This window comes from Mustela putorius, unplaced genomic scaffold, assembly GCF_011764305.1.
Source record: "Mustela putorius furo isolate JIRA1106 unplaced genomic scaffold, ASM1176430v1.1 tig00000743_pilon_pilon_pilon, whole genome shotgun sequence".
Lineage (NCBI taxonomy): Eukaryota > Metazoa > Chordata > Mammalia > Carnivora > Mustelidae > Mustela > Mustela putorius.
In genome coordinates, this window is record NW_025421464.1 from 6,077,093 (window position 1) to 6,095,872 (window position 18,780).

An 18,780-nucleotide genomic window follows, 5' to 3' on the forward strand; every position below is an offset into this window, starting at 1 on the left:
AAGCAGCAAATGAAAGATATGCTTATTTGGATAAAGAAGTTGGAGTCTCTGTAGATGGGAACCTAGGGCAGGTTAAAAAGGAGGAAAGATAGGTTTCCTGACACAAGAGCTCAGGAAATGAAGAAACATCCATATCCCTTCCCATGACAATGCCTGCCTCCTGACAGAAAACCAAATAACATAAGTCCTGTTAAATATCATCCCTTCTCTTGCAAACCAAACATAGCATGGACATAGCACACATCTTGGCAGATCCCTAGACCAATTTCCTTTCACAGCAGGGTCCAGACCGGGCACACAAGTGTGAGAGGACGTCATTAAGGAAAATACCTTCGGTTTCAAGATGGAGATACATTCATGGAGCTTTATTGCAGCTGTTTCCCTCACCCAGATGAACCAATCATTTAAACTCGCAGTTCTTCCATTCTCAAGGTGACAACAGGTCAGTAACTCTAGAGGTTAAGTTGTTAAAAATCTCAGTTTTTATACAAATAGTGAAGGTGTTTGTTAAGAAAATTTTAACCTTGTAAATGGCACATGGTTCTGATAATTAAAACAGTTGCAAAGAGCATAAAGTGCAGCTGACTTATACATGAAGGATGCAAAGTAGATTCAAGTTACTTCTCAGATAGCACAATGATACAATGTTGAAACATAAAATTCCAGAGTAAAACACAATGATTTAAAGATACCAGTTGCAGAAATAAAACGATCTTAGCAGAAAAACATTACATTCTTGACCTTGGGTCTGGATACATTAAGTCTAAGCCCTACAGTTCTCCCCCACTGAATGTTTCAGTGGTACCTCGGCCAACACAGATATGACCCAGTCCCATGGCTGACTTCACTTGTGCTTCTAGGAGCCCAGTGGGGACATATCCTCACCCACACAGCATTATTCTCCTATGAATTAGGGTCTACTCTTGATCATCTATTGGGGGATGGAGGAGGGTGGTGGTAGTTATGCAGAATGGCAGACTTCCTAAGACTTTTCAGCCTATTGTTAACAGAACAGAACTTGGTTACACAGTGGAAGGTAGCAGCACTCCTAACACTTGTGGATAATCTGCTGCCTATGGTCTGAGTTCCTCCCTTCCTCCCACTCGCTCTTGCCCACAGTCATCCCAGTTCCCCAATCCCGGCCTGCTATGGAGGTTTTGTAAAGGAGTGTCCAAGCACAAGATGTTAAGGGCTTATGACTCCCGTTCCCCACTGCCTTGTTTCTACAGGACCCACTGGCTACTGCCAGCTTTGGGTCTAACTCCAGACTTTATTCTTGGTGAAGTCCTGTAGAAATGGCAATTGTATGTTTATGGAGGTGGGTGTGGGGGCCCTCTCCATGGAATTGTTCAACCAAAGTGGTGCCTAAACCATGGCAGGAGGTAAAGAACAAGCAAGCGTGGGGAATACTGGGCCACAGGGGGGGAACTTGGAATTCCAGGGATAATCACTCATCTCACCCCAGGTGACTCAGTCTTTGCTCTGAAACTGATAAAATGCACAACTGAACAAGCAAAAACAAAATCCCAGCTCTGTGTAACCCCAAGAACGCTTCCAGTGACCCTGATGAGCTTACAAGGGAAATTCAGAAAGAAGGTCGGAGGGGAGCCTTCTCCAGGCTGAGCAGTGATAGTGATAAAGACCCTGGGACATGGATAGTGAGTATTCAGGAGAAAGAAACTGCCTAGGTCCGGGGCTGCAACTGATCCAGAGAACAGCCCCCTCACGGGCAGTTTTAGGTACCACTAAGTCCAGAGCCCTTGGATCTTTTCAAAAAATTAATCATGCCTTTCACTCAGAAGTTGGAGCTCACTCCCAGCCCTCATTTCCTACTGTTTAGTCTGATCTGGCTAAAAGGGTCAGGGCAGGTCCTTCACTAACATTCAGATCACTTAAGAAGAACTGTCCTCAAATTTGAGGCAATGGGTACCTCCCTCAAGGGGCTAGAATTTTATGTTTCATTCTTAACCATGGGCTGTTTATGATAGTCCCAACTTCAAATTCCTACGTACACTGTCTCTCATTTCCAAGCATTTTTTAAAAAAAGAACAATCATATGTCATAACAGTTCAGAGTACATAAAAAAATTTTTTTTGTTATTCTAAGAAAATAAGACTACTAGCGAAAGGCTTTAGTTATGGTTAAAATAGGCCAGGTAACGCTTTCCATAGCATGTATAGCAAGATTTGCCTAATCCCTCTGTTTCTTTGGATAAAAATTACTTAGCTTCAGCATGTCTGTATATTCAAATTATAAAAAGCGCTAGTTATCACTAAATTTGTAGAACTCCATGACCAAATTCCCTATGTTAGTTAATACTCTTGGGGAACAAGGAAGAAGCTTGATGTAAAGAACTGGCTGCAAACATTCACACGGAGTCATCCGGAAAAAGACGATGTCTAGATCTGGACACTGCCCGCAAGTGATCTGGGCTCCATGCTGAATTCATGTTATTCCATTCCATTTTCCGAGGTGTTATAAGTGGGGCTATAATATCACCATCCTGTCAAGAAAAACCAGGAACAAAGAAAAGCCAGTTTTTATATCTCTGAGTGAAATCCTGATGTGCACCTATCCTCTTCTAACAGATAAATTGCTATTGCAATGTATTTTTTGCATATTGCAAAATGCCCCACAATTTTATTACTCTTGGGAAACCCCAGATTATATACATCCCCTGTGCTTGGGTCAAATTAGAAACACCACAGTCCTGAGCAGGTAAGAGCCTTTGTAGGAAAAGCTATCAGACCTACTCTTTTCTTTTCTTTTTTTTTTTTTTTAAAAGATTTTATTTATTTATTTGTCAGAGACAGGGAGAGCGAGAAAGCGAGCACAGGCAGGCAGAGGCAGAGGGAGAAGCAGGCTCCCTGCTGAGCAAGGAGCCCGATGTGGGACTTGATCCCAGGACACTGGGATCATGACTTGAGCCGAAGGCAGCTGCTTTACCAACTGAGCCACCCAGGCGCCCCAGACCTACTCTTTTCAAAGAGGGCCAGAAGCTGGACACTGCGGAGTTCTGACTCCTCTCCCTTCATATACTTTTCACAAATGACAAATTCTGTTTTTCTTTTTTTGAAAATACCAATTACTTTTATTTCCTTATTTTATTTTGTTTTTTAGGGAGAGAGAGAATCTTAAGCAGGCTCCACACCAGCACAGAACCCAACATGGGGCTTGAGCTCATGACCCGAGATCATGACCTGAGCTGAAAATCAAGAGTCAGACACTTAACTGACTGAGCCACCAAGATGTCCCGTCTGGTTTTCCAGGAAAAAGAGGGACTTCACTGGATCCCAGCTCCTCTCTTGCCTAGTCCCCTCTGCAATAAAGGATACTCATATTTGGAAGAACTTTCTGGTTCAAAGTCAACATTATTTGCCTTCAAACTCATCTCTATTTCTATCAAGTGACCTTATTTCTACCCATTTTAACTTTGATTCTAGTGAATTTTATAAATACAAACTTGAATGTCACTCTCCCACTTAAAACACTTTAATTGACCAGTTGGGGCACCTGGGTGACTCAGTCAGTTAAGTGTCTGCCTTCTGTTCAGCTCAGGGTCCTGGGACTGAGCCCCGAATTGGGCTCTCTACTTGGTGGGAAGCCTGCTTCTCCCTCTCCCACTTCCTGTGTCTCCGTCAAATAAATAAATAAAACCTTAAAAAAAAAATCCAAAACCAAAAAACAACAACACCTTAATGGCTTCCATTGTTCTTGGCCTACAGGACTAGCAAAATCCCTTGGACCTCTCTCCTAAAGGGCTCATCCACATTCTGGCCTCCCCCTTCCCCACCCACCCATCGATTTTACCCAGCTGACTCCTCCTCATCCATCCTTCAGGTCCCAGCTTCTAAGTCCTTCTTAAAATAAGCCTTTTCCAACCAAACAAGTTGGCTCCCTTGGCTTAAGTTTCCTCCTTTTGGCCCCTCTAACACTGTGTGCCCTGCCCCAAAACACTTATTACCACACCACTACAATTGTTACTTACTTGTGTGCCCCAGCGAGAATGTGATCTGTGGGAACTATGTCTGTCTTAGGGACTGTTCCATCTCTGGTATCTAACATGGGACCTGGTAGAAATCCTCCTTCAATGAGTGAATGCATCTTTGTCTTAAAGGAGTTATTGCCAGATGGCTAAACTTTAGCAGCCTCTAGCCTCTTTACTTCTAGTCTCTCCAAGTTCCAATTCATCGGCTGCTAGTTTTCTTTCTTAATCGGTGGTTTACTTGGGTGCTACTCTACCTAAGACAGACACACTTCCTCATTCCCATGGGTCTCATTCTAGTTGGAGATAACAAACACAGAAGTAATGATGGCAGCACCTAAGGAAACTCTTGAATTCTCTCAATTCCTTCCCCACTGATCAGAAGTCTTTCCTAGCTGGTTATGCAAGGTTCTCCATACTCTAGTCCTCCCATTCAACCTCTCACCACTCAACAGTAGTAATTCTCGAGTCCACACAGTTGGTCTCCTTGTGGCACCCAAACACACTCCACCTGTTCCAGTTTCACGCCATTGGGTTACTCCCACGAGCAACTACAACCACCTTTTCTCCCTGCTACTCATTCAAACACAATCCAGCCCCCTGGACCCAGCAGAATGGCTTCTCCTTCAAAGGGTTTTCCTGACAGCTCTCTTAACTCTTAGAACTTGTAACCTAGAATTCTTAACTAACAGAACTCATCTGTATCATTCCTTCTGACATGTGATAAAATACCAATAACTGGGTTGCTCCCTCATTTTTGTTTCCTTCAGCACCTAGAGCATGGGGGTTGGGGGAAGGCAGATAAGGTGTTGTGGGAGAGCGTACTGGGCTAGGAAGCAAAATATAGCTTCACTCCTGCCTGCCAAGTATTTCATTCAGACACCCACTCTCTGCGCCAGGCACCTGCTGTGTCCAGGTCAGTAAGGGACAACTTTAACAACAACCGCTGTAGGGTTGTCAGCGACAGCTTGGCTCTTCCTCCTTTCCACTGTCTTATTCTAGACAATTTAAATAGTTTACAGTTTGGGGAATGCTGAATTTTAAGTAATAAGTTAGAAAACTTATCTTCACTTGTATGTGGCCTTAAACAATTTATTCAGTTTTGGTAACCTTCTCTGAAAGATGACACTATGACTCATTTCCCAGGTAATTGGGAGGAGTGGAGACAACTGGTGAGGACATTATAAACCAAACATTATGAAATATCACATGTTCACCATTTTGAACTTTTAGTATTAGGATAATAATGATAAACAGAGTACCCACTGGCAAGTGGTGTAGGAAGAAATCACTATTCAACATAAACATTTTAAAAGGAAAGCTTAAATTGGAAAAATGTTTTTTTCCCAAAACCATAATCAAGTGACTACAATTTAAATGAGAACTTTTCATCAGGCTCTCTGCTTGGCAGGGAGCCTGCCTGCTTCCTCCTCTCTGCCTGCCTCTCTGCCTACTTGTGATCTCTGTCTGTCAAATAAATAAAATCTTTGAAAATAAAAAAAATAAAAAAATAAATGAGAACTTTTCAGAGGGAAGTAAAGATCTCTTTTGATTTTTACTTAAAAATAAAAAATTGCGCAAAACATGTGAATAATAAACCACCCACCTGTGGCTTGGTGAAGTCTCTGATTAAGCACCACTGAACGAAATGTTGGTGTGCAACATACAAGCTCCTTGTGTCAGTCTTCTTACAGTATACGCGAATTAGCTGCTCTGCAAATCTCTCTGGCAAAAGTTCTGAAACCTTTTCAAAGAAGAAAAGATTTCACTGTCATTTTGAATTCATACAATAAAGAGAGTTCAGCTGTTCCTAAGCTCCATTCTATTTGTTTTTTTAAGATCTTATTTATTTATTTGAGAGTGAGTGTAAGCGAGCAGGGAGATGGACAAGCAGACTCCCTGCTGAACACAGAGCCCAACATGGGGCACGATCCCAGGACCCTGGGATCATGACCTGAGCTGACAGCAGATGCTTAACTGACTAAGCTACTCAGGTGCTCCTGCTCCATTCTTTTTTTTTTTTTTTTTTTTTTTAAGATTTTATTTATTTATTTGAGGGAGAATGAGTGAGAGAGAACATGAGAGAGAAGAAGGTCAGAGGGAGAAGCAGACTCCTCAAGGAGCTGGGAGCCCGATGCGGGACTGGATCCTGGAAGTCCAGGATCATGACCTGAGCCGAAGGCAGTTGCTCAACCAACTGAGCCACCCAGGCGCCCTCCCTGCTCCACTCTTGATGTTATATTAGGTCATGATCTCAGGGTCCCAGGATCGAGCCCTGAACTGGGTGGGCTCTCTGCTCGGCAGGGAGCCTGCTTCCTCCTCTCTCTGCCTGCCCCTCTGCCTGCTTGTGATCTCTGTCTGTCAAATAAATAAATAAAATCTTAAAAAAAAACAAAAAAACCACCACACTGGGGTGCCTGGGTAGCTCAGTCAGTTAAGCATCTATCTGCCTTCGGCTCAGGTCATGATCCTAGGGTCCAGGGATCGAGCCCCGTGTTGCGGGGGGGGGGGGAGTGTCCCTGCTCAGTGGGAAGCCTGCTTCTCCCTCTGCCTCTGTCCCTCAGCTTATGCTCTCTCGGTCTCATTCTATCTCAAATAAATAAAATCGTTAAGCAAAACAAAACAAAAAAGCACCACATTCTTTTGCTGCTTTATCTCAATTATCATCCAAAGAAAAGGATTCAAGGTAGTTGTCATATAGCAAAATGACCCACAATTTTATGTCAATGAAAGACTAAAAATTTGTATTATGTAATTATATGTAGACCAGACTCTCATTAAAAGATATGCAAATAAGCACATTTAACTTTCATGACTTCAACAATACAACACTACTTCTCCATCAGATTTATAATCTAGCCTCTAGTGCTCGCTTCGGCAGCACATATATATAATCTAGCCTCTAAACCAAAAACAGTGCTTTCATCTATGTTCAGCAACAGGAAAAACTGGTGCTAAGACGGTCTAGTCTACACAAAAATCAGATATATTTAACTTTTCTGTAGATCTTATTTATTTGAGAGAGAGACAGAGAGAGAGCACAAGCGGGGGGAGAGCAGACGGAGAAGCAGACTCCCTCCTGAGCAAAGAGTCCAACACAGGGCTTGATCCCATGACCCTGGGATCATGACCTGAGCAGAAGGCAGATACTTAACCAACTGAGCCACAAAGGGGCCCCAGTTTTTTAAGATTTTATTTATTCATTTATTTGAGAGAGAGACAAAGCATGTGCAAGAGTGGGGGAGGGACAGAGGCCGTGGCAGAGAAACTCAAGCAGACTACACTGGGCATGGAGCCCAATGTGGGGTTTGATCTCATGACTCCAAGACCATGACCTGAGCCAAAACCAAGAGCTGGGTGCTCAACCAACTGAGCCACCCAGGAACCGCCAGATATACTTTAATTTTAAAAATACATTTTTTAATTTTATCATACACATTGACTTTAAGACCTAACCTGCATCTTGATTGCAGATTTATGGCGTGCCTGGGTGGCTCAGTGGGTTAAGCCTCTGCCTTCGAATTAGGTCATGATCTCAGGGTCCTGGGATTGAGCCCTACTTCAGGCTCTCTGCTCAGCAGGGAGCCTGCTTCCCCCTCTCTGCCTGCCTACTTGTGATCTCTGTCAAATAAATAAATTAAAATCTTTTAAAAAAAAATAAAATGCGGATTTATCACAGATTTGCAAAATGTCACTATAGCTTGTTTTACCCCTAAGTAGTTACCTGATCTTTAGTAATCCTGACTGCTTTGCTGAGGTCATGCTTAGAATAGAAGCGAACATGATCGATAGGATTCTGATCTTCCATTCCATAATCCATGTTGATAACCTTAATAAAAGTAATAAATTAGTGATCACTCACATAACGGTGAGCATTAAATTCAGGGTTGTAGGAGCATCACAAGAAATGGAGCAGAGCTCTCTGGAGGTTCAGAAATAAGGCACTGATAAGGTAGCCCACAGTAGAATAAAAAGAAGTCTGGTGCATGTGCTATAGGGATTTGGTCTTGAAATCGGGATGGGGTAGGGGAGGTATTTGTGCTTTCAACATAAGCAGGGTGTAAAGTCTATGCCTATGTGACAGCCACTGTGACAGGTACTACGGGTACAAGGAAGCTTGAAACAATCCCAGTCCCCACAGCATGTGCAGCCAGACTGAGGTTGAACAAACAATTATAAAAGTAATGATTGAACTACATTTGTTCTAAGAGCTACTAAGGAGAAGCAAAGGATGCTGTGAACCCTGGGAATGACGCAAGTTTTCCTGGAAAAGTGAACAGGATTTAGTCCGGTCTATCTATATGTGAAGGAAACGAGTTCCAGGCAGAAGAAATAGCTCTGAGGGAGACAGGACTGCCATGGTCCACTGAGTTAAGTAACAGTGAAGTCACCGGGGAACTTGGAAGAATAGTTCTAATATGGTGATGGTAACAGACAAAGGGTTCAGGAATAAATAAAAAATAAAAAAAGAGAAGATAACTCTTAGAAGCTTGACTGTCAAAAGATGCAAGAGATAAGAATGTAGAGAGGAGCATCATACCTGGGAAAAGTAAAAGGGGTATTGGGGGCAACTTTTCAATGCATTAGACCCTAAAGAAGAGGAGAGGAGTGAGGAGTGTAACATTTGCTGTTTTCCTGAGATGAAAGTCTGTTTAACTGCTGACGGGATGTCAGAAAGAGAGGACGGAACGGATCCTGGCATTCCACAGAAATGCTAAGATGAATGGCTCTATGGTGTGCTACTCAATGTCGTAGCCACTAGTCACAAGTGACTTTTTAATTTCAAAGTCTTTAACATTAAATAAAATAAAAAATTTAGTTACTCAGTTGCAGTAGTGAGGTTTCCAGTGCTTAATAGCTGTGTGTAGCTAGTGGCTACCGAAATGGACAGCACAATTATAGACCATTTCCAGCATCACGGAAAGTTCTATCAGACAGCCCTGATCTAGAACACAACTAAACGATTACTCTTAGCCTTTGATAAGAAGAGACATTTCCCCACTACTGGAAGGCTGAATACAGTGGCAGATGGAAGCTTATTCAGTGGTGTAGGATGAGAGAGTTCCTATCCAATGGCCTGTATTTTATCTCTGAAATAAGGGCCAAAGTGGGGTTAGTCCCAGAGGGGTGAATAAAGCTGTGGGCAGGGAACAGGGCTGAGGTCTGAGAAGAGTGGAGATGGTTTGAAATTGTCATTATGGAGACCAGAAAATTGCACTATGTCTACCACAAGTTCAGAGGGCCCTAGTAAGGTTAGGGACTATGAACTGCCATTCAGTCCTTTGCTGAGTAGAAGCAAAGAAAGGCAAGAGAGTTGAGGATAACTGTAAAAAATGACCGAATCCATTACAGAATCAAAGAATGAGAGAGAAGTAGAGATAAAAGGTCACTGACAAGTTGGAAGGAAGTGAGGAGGCAATAAACTAGAGGTCTTAAAGAGCAAGGAACAAGCACATAAGGAAGAAGGGGGTTTGAGGATGGAGACAGGATGCTTAAAAATCAAATGTCAGTAAGGTTCAGAATATAATCTGCTGAGTGCTGGCCGAGGTGGAGTGGGTAAGGTCACTGAGGATAAGGATGAAGAGAACAATCAGAATTGGCCAGCCTTGAAATCACCAAGGACCACGGCAGGAACTGGAAAGGGAGAAAGTCTCTAAACCAAGCCAAAATCTTCAACCAAGAGGATAGCAGGTTGGGAGAGGCTGGTCTCAGAGGAACAGGGATCTTGCATACGGTCTTGAAGTGATACTAGGGAACAAGAGGACTGAGGAACAGAAAGGCCTCCTGACCCAGAGGAATATGCTTTTCCTGAAGGGGCTACAGAAGCATCAGGCTCTCAGGAACAGCTGGGTTGCAGCAAGGGCGAAGAGAGTCAACTAAGGGCTAAGTTCCAGGCAAGTGTGTTAATTATGGAGTGGGAGTGCTCCCTGGACAGGTCTGGGAGAAAGGCAGGATAAGGAAATAAGAGAGGGAAAAAAAAATAGAGTAATGGGGTGATGGTGGCAGAGAAAAGAACGGACAGTAAGAGGAGCTTTTCCTGGGACTGTTCCTTAAGAAAACAAACCAAAAAATGGTCTATGAGGTTTGAGAGCTGTCCTGGCAGTACCCTATGAGAGAAAAGTAGACATTTGAGATCCAGCTGTGGTCCTGAAGTCAGACCAGAGGTATGTCTCCCAAAATGTGTGTGTTACTGGCTTTAAGACCTGCAGCGAGTGTTCTGCACCCCTTTACGTGGGAGGGAGCAACTGCTCAGTCTGCTTGTGAACCCAGGGCTGGCGTTATGGTAGGCTTCTCTCCTGGGCATTATTTCATGTGGGGAGGGACCCAATGTAGCCTTGACATTGTTAAACATCATGGTAAGGTATACACATTAATCAAATTTCAGCAACTTTCAGAAATGCCATGAGCTCTTTGCTATTTATTTCCTTGCTTTTAGACTAGAAATAAAAGGCAATTCCTATTTTCTCCAAAACATATATAACTAGAAATTCCTCCTTAAAGCAGATTTGATAAAATGGTTATCTTTCCAGAAGGGCAATACTATAATAGTTGGCATTCCCATCCTTTTTTAGTATATGTGCTGCCGAAGCGAGCACGGCATTCCCATTCTTAATGAAGGACTCAAGAGCAAAAAAAAGGAACTACAGATCCGCAATTATGAATCTTTCATTCTAAATAGCAAAATTAAGTTTTATAGCCCATTAAGTAACCATAAAAGTTACTACTACACGTGGTCTTAAAAGGAGGCACATATAGTAAAATGTACCACATAAATATTTCACGCTGTCAAACTAATATTGAGAGGCTAATACATAATAAGACATTTAATTAGACCTTAGTTAAAAAAAGTTCTCACTGCTCCATCAGTTTGCCTTTAGGTTAAAGCAAGCTTAATCACGTGTGTGCTGTCTTCTCCTATGATTCTTCCAGTACTTCTGAGCCTATATTCATTAGCAGACGGCACTTCAAGAGAAAAACCAGGAGGTCAGGGATTGACTAGGATCGTGCACTTAGCTGAAGGCAAGGCAGACCCTCAAGTAAAGCACTGAGGGCAAGGGTGGGCATGTGAGAGCCCAGGGAAAACATTCGTGAGAGTAAGTTCTTTCAGAATCTCAGAAACTTAGAAATTCAGAAAATCCCTTTATTATGGTGTAATTTCATCTAATGAAACAGGAAACTGTAGCTTGATCTGCAGGTGAGAGGTATTTGAACCCCCCAGCCAAGTGACTAGACTGGGTCCAAGGACAATTCACTTATTGTATCCCTTGGTAAAGACAGGCTGTGGAGAGATCACTCTTCACCAAAGATGCATCAACAAGAAAACAGCAAATGAGAGGCTTATGGAAAAAAAAAACAAAAACACATGGGCAATACTATACCAAGATTTCAGAGGAGTAGAACTCTGAGAAGCAGTTACTGTAAGAAACAAAAGACAATGTGACAAAGCCATTTGATAGTCTTGTTAGGATACAAGACACAACAGCCTCTATGAAGGAGTTGAAGTCTTTTTCCTTTGTATGCACACACAATTTTAAAAAATAATTGGCATAGATTACTTTTGTGATCAAGAAAACATTAAAAAATCAACATACGCCATGTTCTGTTACCCACATACCACAATTAACTTACTGTTGATTTTTTGAGATCCCAGGTAATTCTCTTCCTTCCTTCTATTTTTCTGTATTTTCCAAATTTTCTTTAATGAACATGTACATCTATTATAATGGAACTGGGGAGGATTTACCTTAAAAATTTTTCTTTACTTAGTATATTCTCCGGCTAACTACTTACATCCACTATTAAATCTTCAGCCTTCAGTTCAAATTCCGGCAATATGTCGGGTTTAGCATCAGCAATTTCCTTTGGAAGATCTTTATAGTCTTCCTAGAAAAGAAAACACTCCTCATGTTAGAACCCCAGTTTTTCATCATCAAGTGTTTATGCCACAAAAGGTTCCCTCTCCGAAAATGGCACGTTAACCAGGAAAGTGGGTAGAGATAGCCTTAATAAATACATGGTTTCTGCTTCTGCCATCCTTCAAACAAACCACAATGGAATGATTCTAACAAAATTTTCATATGAAAAAAAATGGGGCATTGGCTTATTAGTAAAATAAGAGGAACGTGTTATGAGGCAGGGTGTGGTTATCAGTATGGCTCAGGTTACTGGCAAAGAAAAAAAAACCCTCCACAAGCAAGAGGGGAAAACAGATAAAGAGATTTGGCAGGCACCATCTGGGAGAACCTGATATAGAGTGAATGAAGAAATTATGAACAGCAGGTCCTTAGAGTTTCCGTGAAGCTCATGTAGATACCATATTTTGAGGCCCCATTTTCTTGCCACTGGATCTAGCCAAAATTTTGCACCCCCCCCAACCCCCACCCTGACTTCCAGGATGAAAGAGTAAAGGTTTGGACTAAGTCAGACTTTGAATACTAACTGTGCTTCTATAGGCAAGTTATTTAATCTCCCCTAAGCCTCAATTCCTTCATCTACAGGACAGACCAAAGAATAAGTTATTGATGAGAAGATTAAGTAAAAATGAATGTAAAGCACTTAGAACAGAGTTGTGGTATTATGATGGGTTAATGGTTTCCTCTTGGAGGACAAATGGAAGAGAGAGACCTTTCACTACTGGAAAGGTGTTTGACAACTTAACTTACCCTTTTAATTTTTATTTTTCCCTGTGGCTTAGTCTCACCCACAAACTTATATAGATGACGGTATTCAATTTTTTTTAAAATCTCTCGTGCTTCATCCAGTTTGGGATCAGAAGAATATAAAATCTCCAGAAAAATGTTATCTGCCAATTTGATAAAACTTTAGTTAGCTTAAGATGAAAAAAAAAAAAGGTTTAAGAAGACTCATATACTACTGTACTTCTAGAATGATTTCAAGTGGATGTTTACAAATGTAAGCACAGTAGAACATTTGAAGTCTTGGATTTGCTTCACCATAATCTAGTGAATGGGAGAGGGTAGAGATGAAGCAAGACTTTACTGGAGTTGATGGCTTAAGGCTGGGTGATGGGTAAATAGGGGTGTATCAATTTGTTGTTGTGTTTCATTTTCTTCAAGAGAATATTATTTAAGTAATTATAAGGGGCGCCTGGTGGCTCACTGGGTTAAGCCTCTGCCTTCGGCTCAGGTCATGATCTCAGGGTTCAGGGATCGAGCCCCACATCAGACTCTCTGCTCAGCAGGGAGCCTGTTTCCCTCCCTCTCTCTCTGCCTGCCTTTCTGCCCACTTGTGATCTCTGTTTGACAAATAAATAAATAAAACCCTTAAGTAATTATAAAATTATGTCTGACATCTGTTTCAAAACAGTGCAGTATTTTACAGGAGTAGCTGGATAGAGAAGATGACACAAAATCACTGTGTCGATAATTGTTGCAGCTAAGTGATGGTAGGCGGAATTTGTAAATTTCATAATAAAAGGTTTTATAAAGTTCCATTCCATGATAAAAGCAGAAGGTAGTTCTTTTTTACTTTTAAGATTATATTTTAGGGACACATGGTTGGCTCAGTGGGTTAAAGTCTGCCTTCGGCTTGGGTCATGATCCCAGGTCTTGGGATCGAGTCCCGCATGGGGCTCTCTGCTTGGCAGGGAGCCTGATTCCGCACCCCCGCCTTTGTCTGTCAAATAAATAAAATCTTAAAAAAAAAAAGATTCTATTTTATTTTTTAAGATTTTATTTTTGGGGTGCATTGATGGCTCAGTCAGTTATACATCTGACTCCAACTCTTAGTTTCAGCTCAGGTAATGATCCTCAGGATCATGGGATAGAGCCCAGCTGTCATCGGGCTCTTTACTAACCAGAGAGTCTGCTTCTCTCCCTCTGCCTCTCCCCCTCCACTTGTACTCTCTCTCTCTAAAATAATAAAAGATTTTAAGTAATCTCTACACCTACTGTGGGGCTCAAACTTACAACCCGGAGATCAAGAGTTTCATTCCCTACTGAGTTCAGCCAGGAACCCCAGAAGTTAGTTCTTTTTCCTTTCTTTTATTCCTTCAACTTTTTACTTTGAAAAGTTTCAAAATAAGATAACTTTTGCCTAAATCCATCAACTGTTAACATTTTTCTACATATGTATGCTGTGTATGTGTACACACAATATTTTTGCACATTCAAATTTTTTTAAAAGATTTTATTTATTTATTTGACAGACAGAGATCACAAGTAGGCAGAGAGGCAGGCAGAGAGAGGAGAAAGCAGGCTCCCTGCTGAGAAGAGAGCCCGATGTGGGGCTCGATCCCAGGACCCTGGGATCATGACCTGAGCCGAAGGCAGAGGCTTTAACCCACTGAGCCACCCAGGCGTCCCACACATTCAAATTTTTGATGAAATATTTGAAGATTACGGACATCAAGACCCTTCACTCCTAAATACCTCTGCATGCATCTCCCAAGAACAGGAACATTCTCCTACACAACCACTATCAAGTGCCAAAAAATTACAGACTGATATAAAAATAACATAAGTCTATAGTTGAATTGCTTAATTGTTAAAATAATGCAATCTATGCATTTATGTTGCTGGATAGAGAAACCAATCAAGCATTATGGATGACATTAGTTGTCATATTCTTTAGTCTCCTTTCATCTAGAACTAGAATAATTCTTCTGACTTGTTTCATGATGTTGACATTTTAGAAAAGTTCAGACATTCATTTTGGGCAATGTCCCATACTTCGAATTCATCTGTTTCTTTACCATTAGATTTAGGTTAAACACTCTTGTCAAGAACACTATGTAAGGGATGTGCCTGGGTCAATGCAACAGGAATCACATAATGAGATGCTACCATTATTGGTTGTTAAATTCCAACAGCTGGCTAAGGCAATAATCCAGCTTTCTCTATTATAAATGTACTTTTCCATTTGCAATTAACAAATTATCCACAGGGTAATATTCTGAGACTGTATGATTATCCCTATAAGGTTTCAACCAATGGTTTAACATTAACTGGTAATCTCTGACTGACTCAATTATTGCATTTTGCAAAATGAGTTTTACTAAAGATGCTTTTTCTTGGCAAAATAAAATATTAACAGCCTGTCATTTACCTCACTGATGTGTATATATTCCTCCCCAATTGATCTATAGTTAACACATTCCTCACTCTCTCAGTGAGACATCTTTCTCATCAAGACATCTTTCCATGTATAGTTTTCATTATTTCTTCACATACAGTTTGAAAAACAGCAATTTTACTTTAACATAATAAAACTGCACTTTTCTAATCCATGCCTTTAGCAGCCCTGTTCCCAGTTGAATTAATGGAATGCTTCTCCCATCACAGGATCTCACTTCTTTTTATTTATTTATTTTTTAACTAATCTCTGCACCCAACGTGGGGCTCATACTCAAAGCCCTAAAATCAAGAGTGATGTGCTCCACTGAGTGAGCTAGCCAGGTGCCCCAAAATCTCACTTCTTGAAAGCCTACCGGGGCACCTGGGTGGCTCAGCTGTTAAGCATTTGCCTTCAGCTCAGGTCATGATCCTGGGGTCCTGGGATCAAGCCCCAAATTGGGCTCTCTGTTCAGGATGCGTCTTCCTCTCCCACTTCCCCTGCTTGTGTTCCCTCTCTCACTGTGTCTCTCTCTGTCAAATAAATAAATAAAATCTTAAAAAAAAAAAAAAAAAAAAAGCTGGGGCACCTGGATGGTTCAGTGTGTTAAAGCCTCTGCCTTCCACTCAGGTCATGATCCCAGGGTCCAGGAATCGAGCCCCACCTCAGGCTCTCTGCTCCTTGGGGAGCCTGCTTCCTCCTCTCTCTCTCTCTTCTCTCTGCCTGCCTCTCTGCCTACTTGTGGTCACTGTTAAATAAATAAAATCTTCAAAAAAAAAAAAGGGGGGTGCCTGGGTGACTCAGTGGGTTAAAGCCTCTGCCTTCAGCTCAGGTCATGATCTCAGGGTCCTGGGATCAAGCCCCGCATCAGGCTCTCTGCTCAGCAGGGAGCCTGCTTCCTCCTCTCTTTCTGCCTGCCTCTCTGCCTACTTGTGATCTCTGTCAAATAAATAAATAAAATCTTAAAAAAACAAAAACAATAAAAGCCTACTTAATCCCCAAGATGCATCTCAAAAGCACCTCACTGTGAAATCTTCCTTAATCCAACAAAACTAGAAACACAATTCCTCCTTCCTTTGAACCCCACAGAATTTTATTGATGTATTTCTTATGGCTTTTACCTTATTCTTATAAGGTACAGGCTTTTAGGTGGACTTACATTTCCATTTCTGTTGGGTAAGCAGGTAGAAGAGGAATTATTGGATGATAGGATAAATATATATTTTTATGAAAATGCTGAACTTTTTCAAAGTGGCTGTACCATTTGCATTCCCACTAACCATGTGAAAACACTCTATTTGTTCCACATACTTGTGTTCAGAAAAGGGTCATGTATAAAAGTTAATGCTTGTATGTTAAACTGAATAATGATATAGCACTCTAAAATAGTATAAGCAACATTCAACTTTGGAATCAGAAGACTTGAGTTTAGCTTTGCCGTTTATTAAGATAAGTTGCTTTCCTTCACTTGGCTTCTGTTTCCTCATTTGAGCAGGGTTTTTTGTTTCTTGTTTTTTGTTTAAAGATTTTATTTGTTAGAGTGGGAGAGAAAGAGAGAACACAAGCACGGGGAGCAACAGGCAGAAGGAGAAGCAGGCTCCTCACTGAGTAGGGAACTTGATGCAGGACTTGATCCCAGGACCCTGGGATCATGACCCGAGTTGAAGGTGGACACTTAAGCAATAGCCACCCAAGTGTCCCTTGAGGAATTTTTTTGTTTTTAAGATTTATTTATTTATTTATTTGACAGAGAGAGAGAGAGAGAGAAAGAGACAGGGAAAAAGGGAACACAAGCAGGGGGAGTGTGGGAAGGAGAAGCAGGCTTCCTTCTGAGCAGGGAGCCCGATACGGGGTTTGATCCCAGGACCCTGGAATCATGACCTGAGCTGAAGACAGAGGCTTAACCAACCAAGCCACCCAGGCATCCCTCCTTTGAGGAGTTTTAAGTAGATGATCTCTAAGGTCCTTCTAAATTTAGCATTCTATCATTCCAATTTAGTTAAGGGATTTTGGGATAAGGGGGCTTGCAGAGGAAGGAAGGGAAGTAAGGTCCACCTATTGCCTAGAAATACTGAGTGATAAAGACTAATGTAAGAAAACGGTTACCTAAGACAGTAGTCATAACATTTGCAATGCTTAAGATAGCCAACTTCCATGTAAGCTGAAACATTTATAGGAATATTTATAGCAACATTTATAAATAGGAATTTAGGAAGCAGAGAGGAAAAATAAACTATGGCATATTCATACAATGAATTATTGCTCAGCAATAAAAAGGAATAAACTCCTGATACATGCAATCTGGATGAATCTCAAGTATATAACATTGAGTAAAAAGAAGCCCTACAGAGAGGAATGCACACTGTATGATTCTATTTATATAAACGTCTAGAACAGGGGCTGGCTCAGTCAGAAGAGCATGTGGCTCTTGCTCTCACGGTCATGAGTTTAAGCCCCATGTTGGGTATAGAGATTACTAAAAATAAATAAACTTTTAAAAAAAGTCTAGAATTGGCAAGTTGTGGTTGTTTCTTGGGCGTGAAGCAGGGTAAGAACTAACTGGGAAGAAGCATGAGGGAACTTTCTAAAGAGAAGATAATGTTCTGTATCTTGCATTTGTCAAAACACTAGCAAATGTATGTAAGATTCATACGTTTATACAAATTGCATGTGAATTTTACATCAGAAGAAAAAAAATCTATAAATAATTGTTGAACTTTAGTTAATCTGCATGCTAAGAGAGTTAAGGTAAAATATAGTGGTATCTGCAATTTTTTTTAAAAGATTTTATTTATTTATTTGACAGACAGAGATCACAAGCAGGCAGAGGGGCAGGCAGAGAGAGAGGAGGAAGCAGGCTCCCTGCCGAGCAGAGAGCCCGATGCGGGGCTCGATCCCAGGACCCTGAGATCATGACCTGAGCCGAAGGCAGAGGCTTTAACCCACTGAGCCACCCAGGAGCCCCTGCAATTTTTTTTTTTTTTAAAGATTTTATTTATTTGACAGGGAGAGAAATCACAAGCACAGGGAGTGGCAGGCAGAGGGAAAGGAAGAAGAAGGCTTCCCATGCAGCAGGGAGTCTGATGCAGGGCTTGATCCCAGGTCTGTGGGATCATGACCTGAGCTGAAGGCAGCTGCTAAACTGACTGAGCCACCCAGTTGCCCCATGCAATTTATTTTAAAATAACATCAAAATTGGGGCACCTGGACAGCTCAGTTGATTGAGCGTCTAACTCTTGGTTTCAGCTCATGTCATGATCTCAGGGTCCTGGGATCAAGCCCCATGTTAGGCTCTGCACCCAACAGAGAGTTTGCTGAAGATCCCCACTCCCCTCATGTGTGCTTGTACATGCTCTCTCTCTCCCTAAAAAGAAATAAATAACTCTTTTTAAAAAAAAAAAAAAAAAACTTCACAATGCATCAAAATTAAGATGGATTAATAAGATGGACAGATGGATGGTAACTTGCATAAGTAATAAAGCAGTTCAGTAAATGCTAGAATTTACAGGGTGAGTGTACAAGTGTTCACTGTAAAATTCTTTCAACACTGTTGTATGTCTTCAACACTTCCCAATAAGTGGAAAAACATCCTAAAAAATCAAAAAATAAGAACTGGAAACTTTTATTTTATCTTATTTTAAAGATTATTTATTTATTTATTTGAGAGAGAGATAGTGAGCACAAGCAGGCAGAGCAGCAGACAGAGGGAGAGGGACAAGTAG

At 41.3% G+C, this 18,780-nt stretch overlaps 1 protein-coding gene across 7 annotated transcripts in view; it reads right to left on the reverse strand.

Annotated features, from left to right (window-relative positions):
* Positions 1-350: 350 nt before the first annotated feature.
* The window catches only part of SAMHD1 (SAM and HD domain containing deoxynucleoside triphosphate triphosphohydrolase 1), a 59,191-nt gene continuing 40,761 nt past the window's right edge, over positions 351-18,780 (reverse strand). For 2 of the 7 annotated variants that reach the window (XM_013053332.2, XM_004746473.3), the window contains 5 exons: positions 12,649-12,788; positions 11,777-11,869; positions 7,710-7,814; positions 5,592-5,729; positions 351-2,503 (listed from right to left, as the gene is read on the reverse strand). In XM_013053332.2, coding sequence (XP_012908786.1) covers positions 2,369-2,503; positions 5,592-5,729; positions 7,710-7,814; positions 11,777-11,869; positions 12,649-12,788 — 611 coding nt within the window. In that variant the 3' untranslated portion in view covers positions 351-2,368. Of the gene's footprint in view, positions 2,504-3,227; positions 3,320-5,591; positions 5,730-7,709; positions 7,815-11,364; positions 11,870-12,648; positions 12,789-18,780 lie in introns of those variants that run through there. The other 5 variants (XM_045084174.1, XM_045084175.1, XM_045084176.1 and 2 more) reach the window with 5 other exon arrangements.